The sequence below is a fragment of the Haliotis asinina genome, chromosome 5, assembly GCF_037392515.1.
Source record: "Haliotis asinina isolate JCU_RB_2024 chromosome 5, JCU_Hal_asi_v2, whole genome shotgun sequence".
NCBI lineage: Eukaryota > Metazoa > Mollusca > Gastropoda > Lepetellida > Haliotidae > Haliotis > Haliotis asinina.
Genome location: NC_090284.1, coordinates 65,522,396 through 65,546,812, shown reverse-complemented (window position 1 = coordinate 65,546,812; position 24,417 = coordinate 65,522,396). Strand labels below are relative to the sequence as shown.

General features: G+C 38.4%; 1 protein-coding gene across 4 annotated transcripts; it reads left to right on the top strand.

The window, feature by feature from the left end:
* Positions 1-3,270: 3,270 nt before the first annotated feature.
* On the top strand, positions 3,271-23,828 carry LOC137285072 (folliculin-interacting protein 1-like). Of its 4 annotated transcripts, none has more exons than XM_067817276.1 (20): positions 3,271-3,404; positions 5,890-6,013; positions 6,780-6,851; positions 7,486-7,586; positions 8,034-8,096; positions 8,222-8,313; positions 8,704-8,784; positions 9,295-9,455; positions 9,573-9,643; positions 12,782-12,902; positions 13,115-13,287; positions 14,453-14,570; positions 15,453-15,505; positions 16,342-17,568; positions 18,034-18,144; positions 18,668-18,836; positions 19,309-19,370; positions 19,889-20,024; positions 20,531-20,646; positions 20,951-23,828. In XM_067817276.1, exons 1-20 carry the CDS (start codon positions 3,319-3,321, stop codon positions 21,021-21,023), a joined length of 3,210 nt encoding a protein of 1,069 aa, XP_067673377.1. In that variant the 5' UTR covers positions 3,271-3,318; the 3' UTR covers positions 21,024-23,828. The 4 variants fall into 4 exon arrangements, with proteins under 4 accessions (XP_067673377.1, XP_067673379.1, XP_067673378.1 ...); XM_067817278.1 differs by having other exon boundaries at positions 3,286-3,404; positions 6,783-6,851; XM_067817277.1 differs by lacking the exon at positions 3,271-3,404 and adding an exon at positions 3,759-4,015 and having other exon boundaries at positions 6,783-6,851.
* Positions 23,829-24,417: the final 589 nt, after the last annotated feature.

Genomic DNA, 24,417 nt, shown 5'->3' with positions numbered 1-24,417 from the left:
GCTTGACACATCGTCACACTCTAGTCACTGCGCTACCAAACCGACCCTAAGTTAAAAAGATAATATTGTTTTGAATGAATGAGTGGTTACATGGGGTTTGGTTGTCTGTATCTGTCGTTACAAACTAGATACAAATCTATTCATCAAATTATATATTTGCACCACGTGACCTGATGCCCTCCCACCCTTAGCTCTGCGCACAACGTTTACGAGGAGATGCGCGGACGGCAACGACGCAGTGCGATCGGATCCTTTGATAATTTCTACACACAAGAAATGGCACGGTGTGTGCAAACAACAAAACATTTTACTCCTTGTCCATACTTATCGAACATCTGAGATAATTTGCTTTGTCATCTTCGTGAGTCTTCGATTGGTTCCCGATAGTTCATTCATGGATAATACAACTATGGTGTCAGCGCAGACATGTGATGAGTCACGGTGGCGCATGCAGCGTCTAACAACGATGACTACACAGATTTCGGTCTACAAAACACACACAAAAAAAGAGAAGAGACAGTTGCATCTACAACATTGTATATATTGAGAATACTAAATTATGTCCCGTGCAGTACCGTGCAGTACTCGCTTTCGCTCGTTGAATACCAAACCATTCACTCGTTTCATAATTATGAGTGTTACACGCGACATAGTTTAGTACTTTATTTTTCACTCACCTAATATTAGCGAAATAATATCGGGCAAAGTAATTCTTACCTAAGAATTCAAGGAATGTGATGACTCTTAGCTTTCCGCGGGTCAAGCAAGGTCTAAAACTGTTTTGACAGCGTCATTATCATTATCACGTCATAACTGTAAATCACTTTGACGTCATACGTTCGGCATCACGTGACAATGTGTAATAACTTTGTAAAATTATTAAACAGTGATATCTTGCATGTTGAGATAACTGTGTCCGGTGGGAATACAGACTGTTCATTATGATTAATACATACTGTCCTGTGTACTAGTATTTGACTGTAACTTGAGTGGTATATTGCACTGTACCCGTATAATACCATATAGATAATGTATATCGAAGCTATACATATGATTAACTGATATACAATTCATTCAAAATTATTGAATTAAAGTATTGTCATTGTTTTACTCACGCGATTTAGTGAACCAGTGAGTGATACCTGTGAACGCTAATGGCTTATATACAGTATAGTATGTTAATTCTATACAATTCATTCGAAACAATTTTTATTGAACACAATTTCATATGTTCACTAATATAGGTGGGTGAGTGAGTGAGTTGGGTTTAAGCCTACACTGCACAGCATGAGAAAGGAATTGCACAATGGCAAATTATGAAAAAGAACACTTAATATAATTCTAACAATGAAACACAGACAGCTGAATGATTTGAAAATTCCTGTTGATTATAAGCACATCTCGCTTCATGTTCCTTAAATGTTTATACTACAGAGCAAAAGAAAGTTGGGTTGGTCAGTTTAAGAAAAAAACCCAACCAACCAACCAACCAAACAAACAAACAAACAAACAAACAAAAGAATTAAACAATCAAATGTTAATATCTACATTACAAAGGAGACAAAATCGTCTGTAACAAATCTGTAGACCTTGAAAAGGTCTTTATGTCTTAATTAAACTAATTTGTTCTTTTTTCATTATCATTTGACAAATTAGCAGATTTTGATTCCATAACAGAGAACAGAAAAGGATAACATAAGGGAAAATCGAAACAGATTGAATCATATGTAACGATCACAACGTTAGACAGCCCGATCATCAAAAAATTCTTCGCTGTTTTTGTGACAGTGTATTAATACATGGAATGTTAAGAAAAATGTTAACATATAGAACTTTCACTAGTCTTCTAGTAGGCTAACACATATTCTCTGAATACATATAAGTTGGATTGTAACAAATAAACCCACTCAAATTGAAAAGGAGCACATGGGAGATAAAAGGTTTCAACCTAGGGAAATCTAGACGTGCTTCATGTCGGGGTTTAGTATTGTGCAGGGAGGGCTGGGATGTAGGGAAAATAATGTGGCTGGGGGACTGAGTGACATACGTACTGGTCTTCTTCCTACTGCCTACGTCCCAGCACTGACACGGGAGGGTAGGGTTCGTATCAGTGGAAATAATCAAAAACACTTTTTTTTATTTCCGGGCACTGCCAAAGTACATGCAGTCGGTCAGAGGAAAAGAAACGCAGATATTCAAATGTTGGCTAATAGGGAAACTGGATCTCTCTGTTCATATCCAAATATCTGTTTATATATTTAAATACAAGTCAAATTGATTCATTGATTCCGTACGTCCTAAAACTTGGGCACTAAAACAATCTTTCAGCCTCGTGCATTAAATTTAAACTGGTCAGTGTGTATCGGTTCTTGTCAGAAATATATCTGTCATCCAAAACCTGTCTCTCACATTTCAGCTACCGTAACATTTGAATTGCCATAAAGCTATTACATCGTCAGTTAATGACTTCATAATGCTTTGACATCACAAAGAACACTGCTGATAGTGATATGATGTAAAAGCTGATAGACAAAACAATGTTATGACCTCATTGGTATCACTACTCAAGAAGTCTAATGACAGTTATGTGTTCAGGTAAATTTATTCTCTACTGACAACTGATAAAAAATGTTTTTGATGGTAAATAAAATCCCACCCTCGTATCTTTTGATATTAAATATCAAGCCTCGCATATTTGGAGCTTTAATCAATTAGTGTTTATATACATGTATTTCAATACTAGACGACACATGGTGAGATTCTCTATATATACAGCGTAAAAGTATTAAAGATGTACTGTCCTTACAAAGATTAATTTGATTCATCTAATAAATTATGCATTTACATATTTCAGTGAAATCTTTATAAATATTGCCGGGTCGGTTGGTGTCGTTTTTTTCGATAAATCAACCTGCCGGAAACTGTAAATCTATGTAACAATGATCCAATATAGTAGAAACCATATATGGTTTCTGAACATAGTACATGTATATAGAGCGTGTCCTGATGCTCCTAACGTTCCATTCACCTCTGTTCACATCGACTCAGCTTCGGAAAGGCTGCAGTCGAGACGCTGCATTAAGGGTAACTATTTTGAGAAATTTCATTTATTAGGTTTACTCCATTTCCAGTAGAAAAACACGCATACAATAGAATTCCTCGTATCCTGTCTGGCGGGAATAAGTGTCATAACATTGAGATCCTCAGTTCTCTTGTATCCAATCACAACAAGGGAATTCCCACAAATCAACCAATCAAATAACGGTTTACATGTTACTACGGTTCAGAAGCGCGTGACGTTAGCCAAATGGAGTCAGTATGGCTCTATTACAGCGATTATTTCAACCCAGAAAATTTTGTAGGAATTCTTGTTCAAGATGGTCAGGATCTGAGCCAAATGTATCGTAAGTAGCCGAAATCCTGCTGTTATACAACACCCGATCACTATCCTGCGTTGTAATAGTAGGTTCCCGAACTCGCTCGAACAGCCTCGTGGGTAGTCACGAGTTGTTGTGTCACATGCTGTTTGTAAACACTCACTGTCCCATTTACAGTTCGACTAAAATATAAACTGATTAAACTACATGTGATAAAAGGTTGTCTACGTTTTATAATGTAATGTCATATTCGACACGTCGCTTCTCCGTAGTCTCATTCAGTGCTGAAAACAAGTAGTACGAAATCTGTGACTCAGTTGTCTGTTAGAAAGCATATGACATTCACATGACCAAGTTGGGTGCAGTAACCGAGGCCTCGCGAGAGCTCGAGCCAACGTAAGCCAGGTTGGACAATACGTTCACGCCTTCGGCAGGTATTGACAACTTTCACGTGATGGCACAAGGCATGTGACTTCATACTACGTTGTCAAAGTCAAGCTGGGACTGTATATGCAGTCGGTAGAATGAAGTAGCGAGATGAAATCCGAAATGAAGAATTACCTTGGAGAAATATTAGCCTCCACTGCAGTTTTGAAAGAAAATTTTCTTAACGATTTGACATTTGCAAGGAAATTTCGGTGAGCATTATTAATTATTGTATATTTATATTCATTTATCTTTATTTCATTTTGAAGTTTGGTTTATATGACTTTTCCTTATAAACTGGTGGCAAAACAAGCAAAATTGATTTTAATTATGTTTTGGATTTCATTTTACATACATGCAGATATTCAACTTGGTGACTGTATGAGTTGATGATGTACATGGAGAACAGATGTCTCTTTTCTCACAATATGCAAATGAAAGTGAGGATCAATATGTCTAGAAATTTCCTATTCATGATAATTGCATACATTGATATTCTTATAAGCAAATTTTGTTCCATTGTCACGTGCATGCACATTGTTATATGAGTGAAATGTTCTGAAATACAATGTTAAACCTCATTTCACCTTTCTTCCAATGTTAATTTGGTTATTGTAAATTTTTAGGTTAACTAGGATCTCAATGTGGCGCATTTGAATGCTCAGTTTCAACATTCAAATTGACAACCATTGTGTAGCTTGCCCACTCAGTCATCCATTAGTAAATATTCATGTACTTACTCCTGCAATTGTTAGCCATGTTCAATCCTCAGCTTTGTTGCAAGCTATGTAGGAATTCTTAGGACTTTCATTTAGCTTATATTTTATGGAAGGGAGACAAGAAGACAAGTGTCTTATTGACCCATGTTACCCTAAAACTTTAATACCATCACCTGTATCTATTGATAAGTTGCAGAATGTGTACAGAGAGAGTTTTATCTTTGCTCTAGCACTTCTGACAGGCAGTAGTTTTTGATGACGAAGCCTGTGAAGTGGCCAACAAAGCCGTTACCACTGATAATGTTTGTGAATTGTAATGATGTATTGTGAGTAATATTTATTACTATTTTATCATAATCAGTACATCTTTACCATAATCAGTACATCTTTACCATAATTTTATCATATAATAATGGGCTTGATAAGGACATATTTATTATCTAATATCATAATAAATAATAGTGATAAAATATCATACAATTGCAATTTTATTCACATTTTAAATTAACGCTCTGTGGAAAATTCGCTTTTTAGAGTTATTCAGTTTCTCTTGTGGTGTTAATGTATACAATACATAACTACTTTTATCTGTTAATTATTATAACCTGTTTAGCACTGTTGACAAGATCCGTCAATAAAGAGTAAGAGGTTTTTAATACACAGTTTAATGTTATTGCATTGACTTCAGTATCACACTACAGTGTTACATTTTGAAATACCTCTGAGTCTTGAGTTAAAATGGATAAAATATGAAAAAATGTCTGGTTTCTGAGTATCAGGAAGACAGAGGGCGAAGGTATTTAGCTTCATCCAGATATACGACATTTGTTACCTGATGACCTTGTTAATTTCTATTCAGTCATTCACTTCAAACTTTGCCTCAGCCCAAAAGTAGTGGGTTTATCTAAATATAATTTGAAGGTTGAGTTTCTAAAAATTTAGAAATGTCTTTATATCAGTGTATATGTTTTACCTTATCATGAAGTGTATCTTTCAGGTTAATTTGCATTCCTTACTGGTTTAAGTTGATATTCTGTGATTTTGAAGTCTTGGACCATAAGTTGGTGGCAAGACGTAGAAACAATATGCTTGTTTACTTGAATCTGCATATGGTACATTAATATTTAAGTGAGCATCCTTGTTTTGTATGCAGATAACCTGTTGAAACAAAATTTGTATACTTTCAACAATGCAAAAACAGTTTGACGTCAGTGTTCCTAAAGAGCATTGGGTCTAACAATCCAATTACATGGCTACTGAAACTGTTTTCTGTCAAAGCATCTGCAGTCGTTTTTCTGTCTCGAGATCATTGTGTTGAAATGTGATGAAGAATTATCATATGCTCTTAACTCTTGTTCTCGTTGCAGAGGGAATGCCCCGAAACTTGATCGTAGCAAAGTCCGCTTGGTTGTGTACGTCGACCATGACAAGGGAAGGACGCCTATGTTCGATTCAGATTCCATTAAAAAATTAGATGACCCACCTGACCAGGTATTACTTTATTTTGTAGAAGACTTTTTGTCATTTCCAGGTTAGGCCAGACCTCTTGTTTTACGGATCTGCCAGTCATATTTTTTTCAAGAAAAAGGGAAAAATGTAAAAATTGATTTTACCCTCTCAACAAATAAAATCCTAATGTTTTTATGAGCCAAAAATGTGAATTCCAAGAAAATTATTTTAGATTGTTTCTGGCCCCATGTACACTTCATAAACTGCGAAAATTAAAATACTTTTATTATTTAGAAGTAGAATTACTTTGATTAGTAGTGATATTGTTATTTTCTTTGTCTCCTGCCTTTAGGTTTTCTAAGGGCAAAAATGTGAAAAACAAGAAATAAAATTGGCCTGGGCCCTGTTTCACGAAGCTCTCATAAGTCTACGATCTCCTAACCTCCTATACCATGTATACTGTAACATAGGACGTACGAATGCTACGGGAAATTTTACGAGAGCCTTGTGAAATGGGGCCCTGGCCATACATACAAAATATAAAACCAAGGGAGATGAATATGAGACTACTACCTTTACCAGAAACTGGCATTAGCATTAGGATGTCAACCAAATCTTGTGTTGGTTAGGTATGTCTGAGGACTGGCTGATAGCACTTCAGTTATTTTTAGAAAGTTTTTCTTTAAGAGATCTATTACTGTATTATACAGAACTTAAATATTATTAATTAGGATGTCTTTCTTCAATCAGTCATACCATGGGGAATATGGTGACCGCAACACTTCTCAAATTTTATTTTTTGTTCAAGCAGCCATCAAGAAGGCTGTGTGGGAGAGAAGACAGCAGCCATGCAGCACAGAAAAGTGTTCCAAAATATCAGGTATTGTCATGTTTAGTCAAGTCGCTTTTTGTCAGTGTTGTTGAGCTTGTAAGACCTAAGAGCATGAGCCAATTAGCGGTAAATTGCCCTGAAACTTGTGTATCTGTTACTAAATTTAAACTAATGTAAAATTTTCTCTTTGATTAATATTGGTAATATGCCAGTCTGCTAAATAAACTGACAAAGAGGATTAGTATTTAGCTTAATATTGTCTGCTATGAGTTATTGTGTATAATTTTCATTGGCTTGTCATGAAGTAGATTTATCATACTCATATACTCAAGAAGTTGCTATAGTTGAAAGAGAAACAATTTCTTGCTATCAGAAATACAAGTAAATAGGTCTACTGTCCCTGTTTGTATCACTTGTGTTTGTCAAGTAGTATTTACTTTGGTTGAAAGTGTTTGTCATTGGTTGAATTGTGACATGCTGATTCTGACGGTGGACACCAGTCATTAGACGTTGCCATCTTAGGTTGACTCAGACTTATTGTATGCCAATGGCAGACCATCCAGCAAATGATTAATTCAAAAACTAATTTTTTTCCCCAACTTTTTTAAGTGCATTTGAGACTGTTTAACTGTTGTAAGCCCTTGATAAGATGCCTATGGTGACATGATGTTTCATTGTTCAGTTTACTAAGCTTGGCAGTGACAGCAAGGTGTTGGAGGAGATGATGTTTGGTTCTGTGGGAATGGCTTACAAAGGCTCCACACTGAAAGTGCATTTTATCAGGTACAGTTGCCAGTTTGCTTGCAATAAACATGATGAACACTATAGTAATACTGATAATATTTCATGTATATGTACCATGTTCAGCTAGACCTGTAAAGATCTGGGTTAGAATTGCTCTTCAGCTACTGCTTGTCCTCCTACGAACGGGATCAGATGGTCAGACTAGTTGACTTGGTTGAAACATGTCATCCCATCCCATTTGCACAGGTTGATGGTCATGACGTTGATCACTGGAGTGTCTGGTTTAGACTCAGTTATTTACAGACCGAGGCCATATGTCAGAGTTATACCGGTGGTATAAATTTGAAGAGATGTAGAATTATGTTTCATGATAATAAAACGATAACAAGAAATACTTCAAACTGTGAACATTCAATCCTTTGTCAATAAATATGCCTTAGCATGTTTAGAATTATGCTGATGTTGTTGTCATTATCTGTGTTATAGGTCCCCTCCACAAATTATGCTGAGCAAGGTGTTTTACCCTGAAAAACCAAAACGAGAATCTTGGTAAGTTTATCAACAGTTCTTGTAAATAGAATAAGTCATCTTGTTAAATTAAGGCATGTGTAAACTTGATACGCATATGCATGTTTTCTGTTGTATTTTGCCATAAAAACTTGCCTGTGTTGTAGTGAGCTGGACAGTGACTCATGCAGCTACCAGACAGGAGACTTCTCCCTGCCACGAAGCATTTCAAGCAGGACAAGTCCTGGAACCAACATGGGTGAGTCAAATTCTTTTTCGAAAGAGATCCTCCTTGGGGTACTTATAAGCATCAACATGTCTATTTGAAAAACCTACGAAGTTTGATTATATTTTTCAGTAAAATATTTACAGAACAAAAAACTTGTTTTTGACTTGTTTGACCACCTCTTCAGGGCCCTTGGGGACCCAACAGCCAAGATCAGGTAACTCTAGGCATTAATGGGCATGGACAAAATCTAGAATTGAACGCTTTGTTACTCATGATTTGTCACAACTGATTATTGAGGTTTTTTAAGTATTTTGTTTAATATTTATATTTTTGGAAGGATTTATTTTGTAATGTCATTTTTTCATGTGTACATATCATGCTGCTACTAGTTAAGTTCTAATGCATATTGTAATGTTTCAGCTATGAGTATGCCAATGGCAGTTCCGTCCCCACATGACAGTTTTACCGATTCCATTGACGATGACAGTGGCCTTGCATCATGTAAGCGAAATATAACATTTGTATAAACCATGTATGGTTTTCAGGCAGAATAAGCTTATTCATGGATTCCCAATAGTTTGGATAGTTGTTCATGCTACCCCTGGTCTGGATTCTGTTTCAAATTTTAGCATGCTCTATGTGCTTTTGTGACAGCTGGAATACTCTTCACTGTGATGCAAATCAGTACTTACTAAGTCTTTCACATTTGTTAAACATATTTGTCAGGCATATTAACCATGACTTCTTCTGCTATAGACTTTATGTTGGTGTAAAGGGGCAGTGGTTTAGCCTAGTGGTTAAAGCATTCACTCGTCACACTGAAGACATATATTCGATGGTACAATGTGTGCATTTCTGGTGTGCTCCACATGATATTGCTGGAATATTGCTAAAAGAGCTGTATAACAATTCTCACTCACTCACTCATTGATGGTGTGAACTTTGTTACCTATAGCCTAGCTCTGACTAATGTTTGTATCTAAATGTTGAACCACTGTTGTCTCTGTACAGTTACATCAAGTGGAAGTTTCCACACCCCCGTGCCGTCCCCAAGTGGCAACAGCACTAGCAGCTACAACAGCCTACATCGACGGTGGATGCGAACACAGACAACATCACTGCAGAGTTTGAGCAGAAGGACGGCATCCATGGATCAACTGCAAAAACAAGAGGTAGGATACTTGAAGTAGTTTGTCAGTGTGGGACCGGGGATATGGCAAAAAGAGCAAAATGAGTAAGAGAGCTATGATTAATGGTCTGTGGAATATATGTGTATGTATTTTTTGCAGAATTCTCTTCCAAGAAAAAGAAAATGCAAGATTGCTCTCGGAATTCTGTTTGGTTCACATGAAGACGACAAGTGAGTGGAATGAATGCAATAGCAGAGATTTCAAATCAAAACATGCTTTCAGCATTGGTCAAATCACTTTTTAAAAAAGAACATGTACATTGTTGATGCATCTGGAAACTGTTCTTATGTATCTGATGAATGCATATTTAACTCTACGTCTCCCCAGCTAGAGAAACTGATGATACTCAACAAACATCTTATTTAATGAATATATTATTTTTCCTTATCCTGACTCATGCTTAATTGCTTACCTCCTCTTCCTGGCAAAGGTAGTGAAACACCTGAAATGCCTTGAAGTTCCCTTCTAAAAGAAGCAGACTTAAAATTCACACTCATCCATGTATTACCTGCCTTTCCACCACATGGTCAGCTGATCATCCATGATACTTCACTCTCTCACTATCACCTGGCGAGGATGACTGGAGGCACCCGTATACGGCGATAAGTCTTTCATTCTTTTGGTTTTCAACTAAATTTGTGTTGTGTGTGGTATTTGGCTTGTATGTATGTATTATTATTGTATAAAATTATGATTATTGTGTCTCTTTCTAACACCTATTTCATCAACTGAGACATAGTCTCAGTTGATAGAATCGTGTTTTCAGTGTAGATTACAGCTGTCAGCGGTTGACCAGCATTTACATTGCCCGACATGTAAAGCTTTATGTTGTGCTCATACTCGTTGTAAATTTTGTGCAAATTTGTCCGAAGCAGCATTCTTATTATATTTACGGTCTATTCACAGACGTGCTAGAGATAAGCAACGTCGGCTCACATTAGCCATGTCTAAATCTGGTGAATTAAAATCGGGTAATCTGGTCATCTCAGGCCAAGAAATCTTACGTCGTCTAAGTTGAAGTCCTCGCCTTCAAGATCATCGTAGAATCATCCTTCTTTGATGAAGAAATCATTCGGCGAAGTGATCGTCTCGTTAGAAGAATGTCATTTTTTTTATGAGGCTCCATGGATGATACGGAGTGAAGACATCAATCAACGTAATCAATGGGCGTCGGCAACTAGATCGACACCGATGGCATCATCAACGCCTCAGAACCCTTTTCATCTACAGCAGATATTGCAGATGTTGACTGCAACCTTGGGCATCGTAGACAACTAACTCTGCAACACAGTCGTCACTGCATGCATTGCAGGCATTCGATGCAGGCGCCTTAATGCAACAATTCAGAACACAGATGATGAATCTTATGGAGTGACTGTTGGAAGAAGAAAGATGACTGCACTCGTCAGCGATGTCGACTGTGAATGAGCGAGAGCATTATCTAGAACTGCACTTATCTCTGAAGATGAAGAAGAGGTGTATGAGTGCACTCATGGATTGACTCGTCAACGGAGAAGGTCTCCTTCAGTGTCTTCTGTTCAAAGGAGGCGCTGTATGCAGTCATCCTCCCCTCCCGACTTAGACTCATGCAGTCAGGATCGTTGGCGATCTATGAATTCATTTTACTCTTGGAAGAATGAAGTTAAACACCACCGAGAGTTCTCACCGGAAGAAGCCCCCTTCTTCAACTTACAACTGATTAAGAGGTTACAACTGATTTTGGTCGCGCCCGGTAAAGTTGGGAAGATCAACAACACAGATTAAGAGCTCCAGCGTTGGGACCTAAATATTGTACTCCAACATCTTATAAGTGATGCGTATAAACCAATTGATGGGACTTCAATTGAAAAAAAAATGTTGACTCAAGAGGACGCTATTTTTACTTGCCTTGGCTACAGCTACAAGAATGTCAGAAATTCATGCTCTAGACTTGAATCGAATGAAGTTTGATACAAGTCACCAAGAAACAACTAATTGGGGCCTAAGATTTCATCACAAAGAATCAACTGCCAGGTCAACCGGATAGACATTTCCGTATACCTGCCTTATCTTCAATCTTGGGACCTCATGATACACATTATGTCCAGTCAGAGAATTGAAGATATACATTGCACGTACCAAGTCTAGAAGACAACGGTTCAAGCGCCTATTTATCCCTGTATTTACTGAGACATCTACAAAAGTATCCCGCAACACTATCTCAGTGTGGATTAGAGCTATAAAGCAGCAAGTTTAGACCCTCCGCGAGTCAGAGCCCTAGCTTCTACACTAGCATTACGCGGAAATTGCTTGCTCTCTACTATTATGGAAGGCTGTTTGTGGAAGTCAAACACGGTGTTTACCAGCCATTACCTGTGAGACATAGCCATGGAGGACGTTACTGGCATTCATCAGTTTGGGCCACTTGTTTGGGCACCTGAAGGTGCTGATTTAACTCACCCGATTTTATCACGTGACTTGTGGAAGCCAGATGCTCTGGGGAGTATATTGGTGGAAAGTCCATGTGCACGTCTTGAACAGACTAGCATGAGTGATTAGGACCTTGTATTCATTATGAAGATGTTTGTACATGAAGAAAGGTCGCAACTAGTCTCAATTGTGTTATTTTGACAATTAGTTGCATCAGAAACTAGCAGGACGCTAGTTACTTTTGATGTCATCACGTGTCAGTCAACGAAGCCTTCTATGGAATACAAGTTCGACTGGATGTGATTTCCATCCAAATCTACAATGAATATGAGAAGAATAAGACTGAATTATCGCCGTTTCAAGTTCTGGTTGGTGGGGGAAATTATTGAAGGTAATTTAGAACAGCCAGCAGAATTTAGCATTGTCTGACCCACCGCCATTTCCATCAGATTCTGTAAGCAATTAAGCGTGAGACAGGATAAGGAAAACTATGTAATTTTCTGAAAAAAATTAATATTTTATACTTATCCTGACTCATGACGAAAGCCCTCCCAACCGCCCCTCACAGACACGCTGAATTCTCGCATTCTTGTGTTGGGCGATTAAAGGAGAGAGTGAAGTATCATGGCCATCAGCTGACCATGTGTGTGGCAAGGGAGGTAACACATGGGTGAGTGTGAATTTTAAGTTCACTTCTTTTGGAAGGGAACTTCAAGGGATTTCTGGTGTTCCACTACCTTCGCCAGGAAGAAGAGATAAGCAATTATGCATGAGTCAGGATAAGTATAAAATATCAATTTTATAAAAAAAATTACATTATCAGCTCTGAACAAGATGAACTAAATTTTTGTCTTTGACTGACCTTATTCCTTGACTCAAACGTCCATTCCAATTTTCAGACTGTTCCAAAACTTCTTTTTCTCGCACATCACGTTGTTCGAGGGTCATGTTGAAAGGTTAGCAGCACTGGTGGAGAGATCGTATTTCAATCGACAGAAATTCATTCCCATGGTGATGGAGGTAGGAAAGGTTTTGTTCTTGCTTGTTTAACACAGCTCTCAGCTAAATTACAGTATATGGCTGTACAATAGTGTATGTTCTGTAAATATTTTGATCTTGACCAGACTGTTCAGTGTTTGATATTTTGAGGTAGTTGTTATTGCAGCATGGTGAGATTCCATCAAAATCTGTGAAATCTGTGACGTTGATGTCAACAAATGTTGTATTTTCAGGCCCTAGATGTGTTTCGGAATGACGTGCATGACCTGTACACAGCTCCTAGACTGCCTGATCCAGTATGGTTGAATATGATGTCATTCAGTAACCATCGATATGTATTCTGTGAAAAATTCATCAATGAATTCATGTCATTGGCTGCCAAGTTTGACAACAAGTCAACCAATTTGTAAGTTTGTTTTGATTCATGGCAATACTGCAAGGGAAGGGGGACAACTCTTGATGGTCATTAATTATTGCACAAATAGTACCTTTCAGTCTTTGGACTTGTAAGCTTGTAATTCAGAGTTTTGTTTGAGATGTTACCACAGTGCCTGTACTTTTCATAATCATTTTTTCAGTATTGTTGGGAAAACCTTTCAAGTAATATTTCTCGGCTGTATTTGTATTTACTTTAACTTAAATCTAACTATAGTTGGGTGTGGTTCAAAATTATTTTTTCTTAATGCACTGAATACAAGTAAAGCAGTTGCCTAAGTAGTACCATGTAACAGTTTTGCAGTCTTATAATAATATTTAGAAAAATTTGCCCATTGCTGCTGTCCTCTGCCGTGGTATAGCTGGAATATTGCTAAATCATATTTGGTCAGACCGTTACTCACTCACTGAATAATTTGCCTTTGCTTTAGTTGATGGGATAGTATCATTGAGTGACTGATGAAAGATAAATACTAAAAATATGTCCAGTTAAGTCTGTTATATATGTTGTGGCTTCATATGTTATGGCATCCTCGATATCTCCAGGGTATACGTTCCGATAAGTCTCCACTATACCCTGGACGCATCTACGGCTCTGCCCGATAAATGTATTACCTCCCTCGACTGTCTTTTGATCTAGTCAGGTGTCTACGCTGGGAAGTTAAGCGAACCAATCACAACTCACTTTCGTTTTTTGAAGTATCTAACCGATTATACTTGGCAACAGAAACCATGCAGAGGTTCTCTGGAAGAGGTAGAAGGCGTTCTTGCATATGTTGTTTTAAAGTTTCGGACCTGTCAATTTGTTTGTATGATTTCTCTAAAATGTGGGACGCACTGCAAGCAAACCTTCGCAGTTGCGACCGCTGCCTTTGTTGACACTAGCAAGCTCGGTTATAACGGAGGCCTAGCTGATTGGCTACTGTGAGAAGGCGGAGCCAGCAAAGGGAGATAATAAATTTATCAGGCAGAGCCGTAGATGCGTCCAGGGGTATAGTGGAGACTTATCGGAACGTATACCCAGGAGATATCGAGGATGATGTTATGGGGACTAACATTATTAATGTATGATGCAATGAATGTACAGATGATGATGATGATTATGATGATGATGATGATGATGATGATGATTGCAGTTTTGTGAGTACATTGGTGTCAGCAGTGCTGACCCACCACCTAGCCTGGGTCCCAACTGTCACACCCGCTGGTGGAACATCATCCAAAACTTACCTGGATAAACACTCTGCTAAGTGGGTAAGTGTGTCGTGTGTTTGATCACCATTAGTGGTGAAATGTTTACAATACCACAGTTTGAGTCTTTGGAAGCGTATGCTTCCCACATATAAGCAGGGTTGGTTGGTGATGATGTCTGATTGATATGATTGTCAATCTTGTCACTTACAGAGTTATTCTCTAGATGACTACTGGCTAGCGACCAGTTATTGCCAACACTTGGCTGTAGTGCTTGTGCAGACAGTTTGACTCGTACATTTGTAGTATAGAATTTCACACAATGACACATCACAAAAGTCACAAGCTACAAGAGTTAAAATCACTCTACGTGTTTTATATTGTTAGACATTACAAGTATGAATCCCCTCTGAAGACCAGACCCTAACATGTTGGGGGAATGTCAACATTCACATTCTTTTATACATGTATTTCTTTTCTTTTCTAAAAACAAATTCCAATTATGAAATTTCTTCAATATGTTGGACTTTGAAACACAGTAGTTTTATTACTACATTTATCTGATATTTGGTTAATCAGATGGAAAATTAAGAAATGGTGGTAACTTGTTTTGGTACTTGCTGGGAAAGCACAATATACACTACCATACTTCCTGTTAGCTGCGTTTTGGAGAAACACAGTCGACAACTATAAACAAGCAGGGAGCATCAGTGAATAGCTAATCAATCATCAAGATAATTTTTGTTTCATCATGTGAAAACACAATGCAGCAAATTAAGTAGCCAGTATCGCTTTAGAAAACATTGGCACTTTCATCCTAGGAATGTCATTGGTTAGAAATGATTGTAGCAACATATTAACATTGGGCAATTATTTTTCCAGTGAAAAAGTTAACGTAATGCTTGAGCTATGCAGTTGTTTGACAAAGAACAATTCTAATTCCAGCTGGACACTTTGGCAAAGACACATCCATACAATCCTTTATGGGCTCAGTTGGGGTAAGTGTTTCCTCATTTTGTCAAGGGAGCGGTGGGGTAGCCTAGTCATTAAAGCGTTCGCTCGTCACGCCGAAGACCCGGGTTCGATTCCCCACATGGGTACAATGTGTGAGGCCCATTTACTAGTGTCCCCCGCCGTGATATCGCTGGAATATTGCTAAAAGCGGCGTAAAACCAAACTCACTCACTCACTCACTCTCTCATTTTGTCAGGCTTGTTCATCAAGTGTCTTAAGTGTATCACACCGCAAGATTCCAGGTGTATCATTCAAGTCCTGTGAACAACACTGATGGTTTCATGCCACGCCTTTAATCACGGAACCATACATGACCACCACATTCCGTGGTCAGCTCTTGAAACTGGCATATGTTACTGGTGAACAACTCCAACCATGGATCCCTAAACATTTTATGGTGTCCCCTGCCGTGATGTTGCTGGAATATTGCTGGAATAATGCTAAAAGTGACGTAGAACCAAACTCGCTCGCTCACTTGAGGTCATCAGACTTTCGAAACTGTTGTGTAAATGTGACAGGTTCTGTGCTGAACTAATGTTTTATGCATTCAGTTTATTGAAGATGTTAAGAATTCCTATTTGATATTCATTAATGTTGGCCTAGCTCAGCAATAATGATGAAAATGATGATCATTTCAAGAATTTTAGTTTGGTCACCTCAGAATTGCTTAGTAATAATGGTTGATGTTGTATTGATGTTTTATTTTAGTGGTGGGCTCTTTGTGAAAATTTTAGGGTGTTTTGATAAGTGTATGTGCCATGTCATGAGTTTGCTTGGGAGATATGTGTGTATGACTACAGGGTTCTGTGTGTCATTGTAGGGATCTATATGGTGCTATTGGTGTCCCTCTAAAATTGGCCAGGACAGTGGTGGTGGGCCGGAAGCAGGACTTAGTCAAGAAGTTCCTCTACGTTCTCAGCTACTTCATCCGCTGCAGTGACGTCCATGAGCGAAAGGAGCAAGGGAAGCTGGACGACTTCATTAATGACATGTTCTTTGATACCTCTCCATCTGAGAGCGAGAAGACCATCCTAGACTACGGTCCTGGAGAAGAGGAGGGGAATACCAACAACAGCTGTTCTGCGCTGACGGAGAAGCATGTGTTTGAGGCTTGTAACTGTGATAGAGACAGGATGGACAGGTTGAAGCGGGTCCGTAGCCGGACTGAGGAATGGTTGCAGGAGGTGCAGGATAAGACCTATAATAGGATTGGGGGATGTATTGAGCTGACGGATGTCAGCATTAAGAAATCTCAAGATGTGGGATCTGTTCTGAAGGAGAGGGGAACTGGCAATTCAGACACCTCTGTGAATGTCTTTGATGGCGGTAATGTGATAGATGGAGGACTTGTGATAGATGGAGGTAATGTGATTGACGGAGGTAACATGCTTGACAGAGGTAATGTGATTGACGGTCATAATGTTATTGATGGTTGTAATGTGACAGATAGTGGTAAAGTTTTTGACAGTGGTGATGTGATTGATGGGCAGGACCCTGTTTGCAGAATGGACAAAGAAGGAAATATGGACTCCAAGGAATGTAGGTTATCCACAGCTAAGGTCATGGAAAGCCTTCGCATGGAAAATGTGAATCATGTTCGCAGAGACAGTGGTTCAGTGTTGCAAAATGGTAGAATAAGTGACAGAACTGTGAATGATATCATGTCTGATTCGAAAGGATCTAGCACGAAAGTAGTGTCTGTTCTGTCCCAGCAATTGCAATGTTCGGGGTCAGAGTCAGATCCGAAGCTGAGCACCAGTGAGGTGAGAAAAATGTTTCAGAAGGAAGGTTCCAATAGCATGTTCGAGGAATATTTCGTGGATGGGATTGAGGCAAAGGTTATTGATGATGTGCCTGATCATGAGCGAGTGGTCAGCCACCCTCTTGCCAGCCCCACCGATGGAACCCGAGTGACCGATGGTGTCAAGGTATTGGAGGATGTTGTACCTGAGCTGCAGAAGCAGCAAAGGATGTCCATATCGAGGCAGAACAGTGTGGACAAAGTTGGTCTTTCTACTCGACCAACAACACTGCCAGGCAGATGCAGGTGAGTTTGTCTCAGTTGAAGTTAGTTTTGATGTCATGATGAGACATTTGACCTTTTTGTTAGTGCCAATGAGATCTCAACCCCAGGGCATTGAAAGCGACTTATTGGCTGAGTTTGGCAGACTCTGTGACTTGATGGACATCATGTCAGTCAGAATCGTTTCTCGTACGATCAATCACTTCATTATCTGGCCCAAATTACATTGTTTCCATGGCATTCATTGCATCTGAAATTTGGATAAGTGTATTTTAAGCTAATAACAAACTTAAAGGTTTAATGGAGACCGTTGAAGGTGTTACTTTATTAGATGTATATGTCAACACTGCTCTTAAGGTTAATTTAGTATAAGCAGCGGAAGCAGATTTTGATATGTTGACTTGGGATAAAAAAAATTCATTATTTCACTGACATCTTAATCATAGTAAATCTCTCATCTTATCTAATATTAGTGACTATTTTCTCAAGATCGGTGACTCCCACAGAGCTGGGCAGAAGACGGCATCTGTCCTCTGCAAGCAGCACAGATGTGGAACCGTTTGACCCCATCAACCACTGCAAAGAACTCTCCATGCCTGAGTATGTCTAGGATTGTATAATCATCATTCAGAGAAAATAGGGATGAATTTCAAAGTTTTCAAACATAATTTCACAATTATAATACATCAAGAAATCAAATTACGATAATTATCTATCTGCAATAGGGAAAGTAGTATTCTGAACTTTTTCTGTAGCTGTCAGTGAATAATTTGTCTATCTTTTCACATGCCCAAGTACTCCTGGGGATTAGTGGAATCTTGACGAACAGTACAATGTAGGAAGGACATTCTTAAATGAGATTCTTTAGAGGCATTTAGAAGTTGGTGAAGATATGACTAGCATATGGATGACAATTTCTTTATTGCGTAACAAAATCTTTCATGGCTACTTCTTGTCCCTTCTTGATGAAAAAAGGGACAAGAAGTAGCCCAGAAACGTTGCTATACAATAAAGAACAAGCTGTCGTCCATATATTTGTCTAATAGACCTAAACTGTTTTCAAATATGCTTAGCTCATGAAACTTCTTTCTGTTGATGTCAGTAAAATCTTCCCTTCATACAGTTTACCAGCTGATGTGTCACCATTTAGCATCAAGACGTTTGACAGAAACTTTGGAAGGTCGCTGTTAGCTGGGTACTCTGATCACTACATGTCTGACTTCGTTCTTCATGGAACTTCAGACCAGAACTTCCGTCAGAAGATGCTCAATGACCTACAGTTGGCATCCCAGGTAAGATTCGTATTTATCATATAGATGCTGTGAGGTTTATTGTTGTTTAACACTGCACACAGCAGTACTGCAGTGACATGATGACCCAGTAATTGATAAGTAACAATCAAAGCTTTGATTTCTATCAGTTCCACGTAAACAGTTAATTTCAGGGTGAACTTTACAGCCAAATATGCTTTTTCCAATGTGCCGGAGAGCAAAGTAACCTTAGCGTTATGCCAGTTGTACGTTTATGTTAAGGTTTGAGAGTTACGATCACCTTAGTGCTGAGATCGCTTTCTACAACAGTATCCAGAGCCTTAAGTCAGTCTTCTGAGCTAGGTTCAAATTATTATCCTTGGTTGACTGCACTGGCTTGTGAAACTCTGGGATTTCCGAACACATTAAATGTTTGCATCTTGATGAAAGTTTGGGAGCACTATTCCCTCACCTAGAAGGTAGTACACATTATGAGAAATGTTTTCTGTTTCAGAATTCTGTGCTTGATGAACCAATCAGTGAGGCTGTGTGCATTGTGGCTGACACAGATAACTGGTGAGTTATGGAGATAGTTTCATGACATGGTACACAATGATAGGTTTCCTCTGTTTCGAAAACAATGTCTTGGTGGTTATTTGGATGAGTTGATAATCCTCTGACATATTTCCTAGGTCTGTAAATCCTTTGAACTGAGATACAGTTTTGTAAGTGTTGGACATTTTTCCTCTTTAAATACTTAGTGTGAGAAAAGTTTGTTTTCTAGGATATTGACTTTTTGTCATCTGACAATAACGTAGAAGAAATCACCAACAAAACAGATTTTACGATGACATTACCCTGGTGCAATTTGTTAAAAGTAGAATGAAGAGAGATCCTCATTATTTTTTCTCATGCTATCTCCCAATCTCTAGTCGAGATTGCTTATGCAAAAACCTTTGTGATGGTGTTGGCTTCTGGTTGATTAAATGTTTTGTCACTGTCATTCAGTCATGAACTCACTCAGTGAGTCACTGTTTGCTTGATTTTGTTGATTCCCTACCTTTTCAATACTCAGTTATAAATCTCCTTCGCAGGACAGTTGAAGTTGCAAGTAGTCGTCTCCTGGAGAAGTCGCCATCTGCTTCAATGACCTGGATGACATCACAACTTGTTTGTAACCTCATTGAATCGGTGCTCAGCCTTTGGAAGTTGAAGATGAGTCCAGAATTTGTAAGTGTAACGTTGGTAGGGATTTGTTGAGTCGGTATCATTTGTCTGATCAAGTCATATTGGGTCATTCTGAATTGTAGCTAATAATTCCCTAACTGCTGTAATTTGAATTTACAAAATGTTAGGGATACATAGAGCTTTCATTCTGTTACTCCACTGAGGTGACAGTATCTGTAAGCTCAGCAAAGTTGCCTCCCTTGCCTTCAAGGATCATGGGTTTAAACAACCCTCAGAATAGTCCCATTTGGTGATCACTTTTGGTCTTTCATATTTACCATCCTATTGTGCAAACACTGAAACATTACTGAATTACAAATTGACAGTGCCTTTCTCATACTCAGAGGTTCTGCCAAGGTTGCTGTTGGCCTTTCCCTCCTTGTAAGCATGTTTGGTTGACATGTTTTGATATGATTGAAATACTGTTAAGAGCATCATGAAAACTCAATCATGTGTATGACTGACATCAACATCAGCAGATATAGTTTCATAGAGTGCCTTCTGTTCAGTGTCTCATGCACGTGGAGGACCGCCTGCAGGAAATCTACTTCAAGAGTCAGATGTTGTCAGAGTATGTCAAAGGTTCATCACGGAAGAACATGAAGGAACTTGCTCACATGCTGGGGTGAGCATGCTTAATATTTCATTCAATCTAATACATTGTTAATCTGATAAACGAAGAAACATTTGTTTCTTTCTTAAAATGTTTCTGGGGTAGAAATTGGTCAAGGAAAACAGGTCAATGCAGACAGACAGATGCTAGGGATAGTGTTCAGGGGATTTGATGTGTTGAAGATGGGTTTTTGAGAGTATTTGTTGTGTGTGACCCAACTGAACATTGTATCAGCTGAGCAGTATAGCTGTATGTGCATAGTTGTATGGGCTAGCCTATTTTGTGAGTTTATAATGAACCTTTGCCTCATATCCAGGTTTGATACGAGTGACCACCCACTTCTGGCAGCCATCAGCAGTACACATTCTCCATCCTTCAGCGTCAACTGAACACACAAGGCCATGAGATTTACACAGCTCGCCATCGTGACATACAATCCTGATATGGTTGCTGCATACCTTCAAGCCCAGTGAGGTGCTGACATGGAACTCCATCTCGCACCTGATGTTCTGGAGAATCTGGTGCCCTGCATTGTCCATGCAGTGTTGTCAACTGATAGTAGTCGACCCATTGAGATCATCTACCTCATTCAGCAGTGAAACATCGCCAGCAGCAAGTACAGCAACAACTACAGCAACAACCTCAGCAACAACCCCGTGGTTTGGGGCAGTACAGACATTTATCTCAGTGATGGACTGAAGGCTAAGTGTACACACATGTTGACATGATGAATTGATGTCTGATTTATGTTCTTATATGGACTTGTTATTGAATACAACCTGGTGCTTATTGTTTCATTTGCAGGGTTAGGATTAAATCCAACTACCTGGATAAAGATATAATGCCCTTATTATATGAAAATACAATGCATTGTTACATTGATACTATCCTTCCGTAATTTGTGCTTGCCTGTGGCTGCACTTATAGTAATCAAGTTCTAACCCTGAGTAGGATGTAGAGTTGTTAGACAGATAGTGTTGGTAGAGTAATCATTCTTGTGAAAGTTCTGGTCAGTGTTTTCAATTTATGTTTATACATGTTTTGACTTTGGCCTTAAACATTGTTCTCAGTGTAGAATATATGGACATTTTTAAATAGAAGAGGCTATTTACCTTATCCAAATGTTTGAATAAGTGGATACTGTAAACTGTCTTATTTCCGCGCCTTTACATTTTCGCGAGTGACGGTCACTAAACCTTTTTGCGCCTTCTGATTTTTGCTAGGTACTGTTACAGGGGCGTCTGTGAATGTTTGAGCCATTATGAAATGAACAGGTTTGCGAAGTGAAGTGATCTAAGAACAAAGGTAATTGATTTCAGAATTAATCCTTTTTAGTTGGGTGTTAGAGCAATGGAAATAGAATGTGATTGAGTTTAGCCCAGTGATGACACGTGATCATGATTGAGCAATGACACCTGTATTGTTTTTGTGTTGTTGACTTGCCTGAACAGAGTGTATGATGTATCGATATTATCGCATGTTTTTATTCTCGCGTCACAAAGTCTGAAGCAAAGTTAGTGAAAATTAAACGGTCGCGAAAATTTGGCTGTTTACAGTATTTTGAGAAAATAGTTTGTAATTCGTGAAATAGTTTCTCTTGGCTGAAGTATAATATTAAGCTGTTCAAATCTTGCCATGTTCCTGATCTTCAGCTGACGTTTATACAATGATTTCTTAGCATATTTACAGTTACAGATCTGACAGTTAGATGGTTGAGAGACCTGTTGTGTTTTAGTTGTCTGTGAAATTTTCAAGAATGTTGAGAACTAGTTGTCAGGAAAATATTAGAATGCAGATGATTGTGATGAGTATTTTTGCAGTCTTGTCAGGACACTACTATCTACGGTCATGTTACTTATGTCTATGTTTCATAGTGTTGTCTTGAAAATGAATACCATTTGTCAATTTAATCAATCTCATTTAAATCAAATCTAAAGGCTCGCTACTTCTAAATGAAGATTTGTTGACATCCTGTTAATATTCATGTCAAAACAGCCATTTGCGAAGTTGGTAAACCAGTGTAAGAACAGTAAGAAAACAACATTCTCTAACTTTAAGGAATGACTTAGAAAACATAATGTTACTAATTCCAATATTGAAATCTGAACAATAGAAACTTCTGAAATACCTGATGGATGGATGATATAGTACTTCCAATGAGCAATGGAAGGTTTTTTTGGTTTTGAATGTTTAGAGTGAAAAGGCAATACTTAGCATGGAATCCATTGTGCAGCCTGCAGCTGTCATTGGAAATACACAGTGTTAAAGGTCACATGCTAAGAAAACTGACTGATCTGACAGCTATGCTCTCACTGGTTGGATGGAAAGTCTTTCTGTGGTGACCGATAAGAGGATGTCCACAGATTTATCTAAGGAGTAGCAATGGTTCTGTTAACTAAGATCTTATTTGAATGAAATTGCTGATAACTGTATCAGTGGTTCATCTGTCTAAAGAAAATTCTGTCGCTTACTTTCAGGTTTCAAATGATTAGGTTGTCGCAAATTGTGGATTATGATCTCAAAATCAACCCTGACTAAATTATTTTATTTAAAGTGTTTAGTAAACCTTTCTGCTGGAACTATTTCATGTAAATGTTGCAGTTGTTGATGCAATTTTGATAATGGCTGAGCCACTGGTGTTATTCCTGTTGTTATTTAAGTGCAATCACTTGTGAGTGTCCTTTACATGTTGTGAAAGGGTCCTAAACATGACATTGTAGGTCCTTGTGTCCGCATAATGATTTGTGTCAGTGGAATCTGATATTACATGCTGAAACATTAACTCTGTGATATATGATCCTTGAACTCTTCGAGGTCCCATTTGCTGTTCAATATTTTATAACAAAGTGACGTTAGGATGCTTGGGATTGTGTCAAAATACTTGTTTAATCATCTTCTGTAATACAATGATTGTGAATAATGATGTTATATGCGTTTGATGTTTGCTGTCTTAGTGAATATTGGGGGTTTCAAAGGGTCTCAGGTTTGAGGTTTCCTTTCAAAGTGCTTCAACTGGTCCTTAGTTTCTTGTTCTTCACAGCAGAAGAATGTTGCCCAAAGACTGACATTTAACTTATTTATGATGATGTGTTTGTTTCTGTGGATAGGGATGTGCCAAACCCTTTTCGGAAGAGAACATTCACCCCTGAGATAGGTGTTCTATAAAATGGAATAAATGAAATTAAACAGTGTCAGTAGTTGTCTTTAAGTGACTTTTAGAAGTTTTTATAGTTGATCAAGATCTTTTATTTATAAACCTTTATTATTTTACACATGGCATATTGGGTCATTCCAGATCCCTTCATTGGTGAATTGACACTATTGGGTCCATGTTTTTTCACAAATTGTCTGTGTAAAAGATGAAAGAAGGTTTATCCATGAAAGAATTTGGTCAGTGGCAGTTGCGTTGTTTAGTGGAAACTGGCTATGAAAAGTTATTGCCCAGTATTAAGTCAGGCCACAAGGAAATACTGAGTATGCAAAGTGGATGCTCATGCTGTTCATCAGTGGATTGGCTGGTGAAGACTCGATTATTTACAGGCCGCCATATAGCAGTAATATTGCTGAGTGCGGCGTAAAACTAAACTAGCTTACTGAATGCCCACCTCAAATTATCGTATTATTGATCTCCACCCCCTTGGGATCGAACGGCTCTTGCAACCACAAGGCGTGCCATGTTAATGTGTCTTTCCCATGCTTACGCATTCACAGTTGGGTGGACTGGGACACTTAGTCAATGACTTTGTCCAGAATTCAACACGTTGCTGAACCGGCAATAGTTTC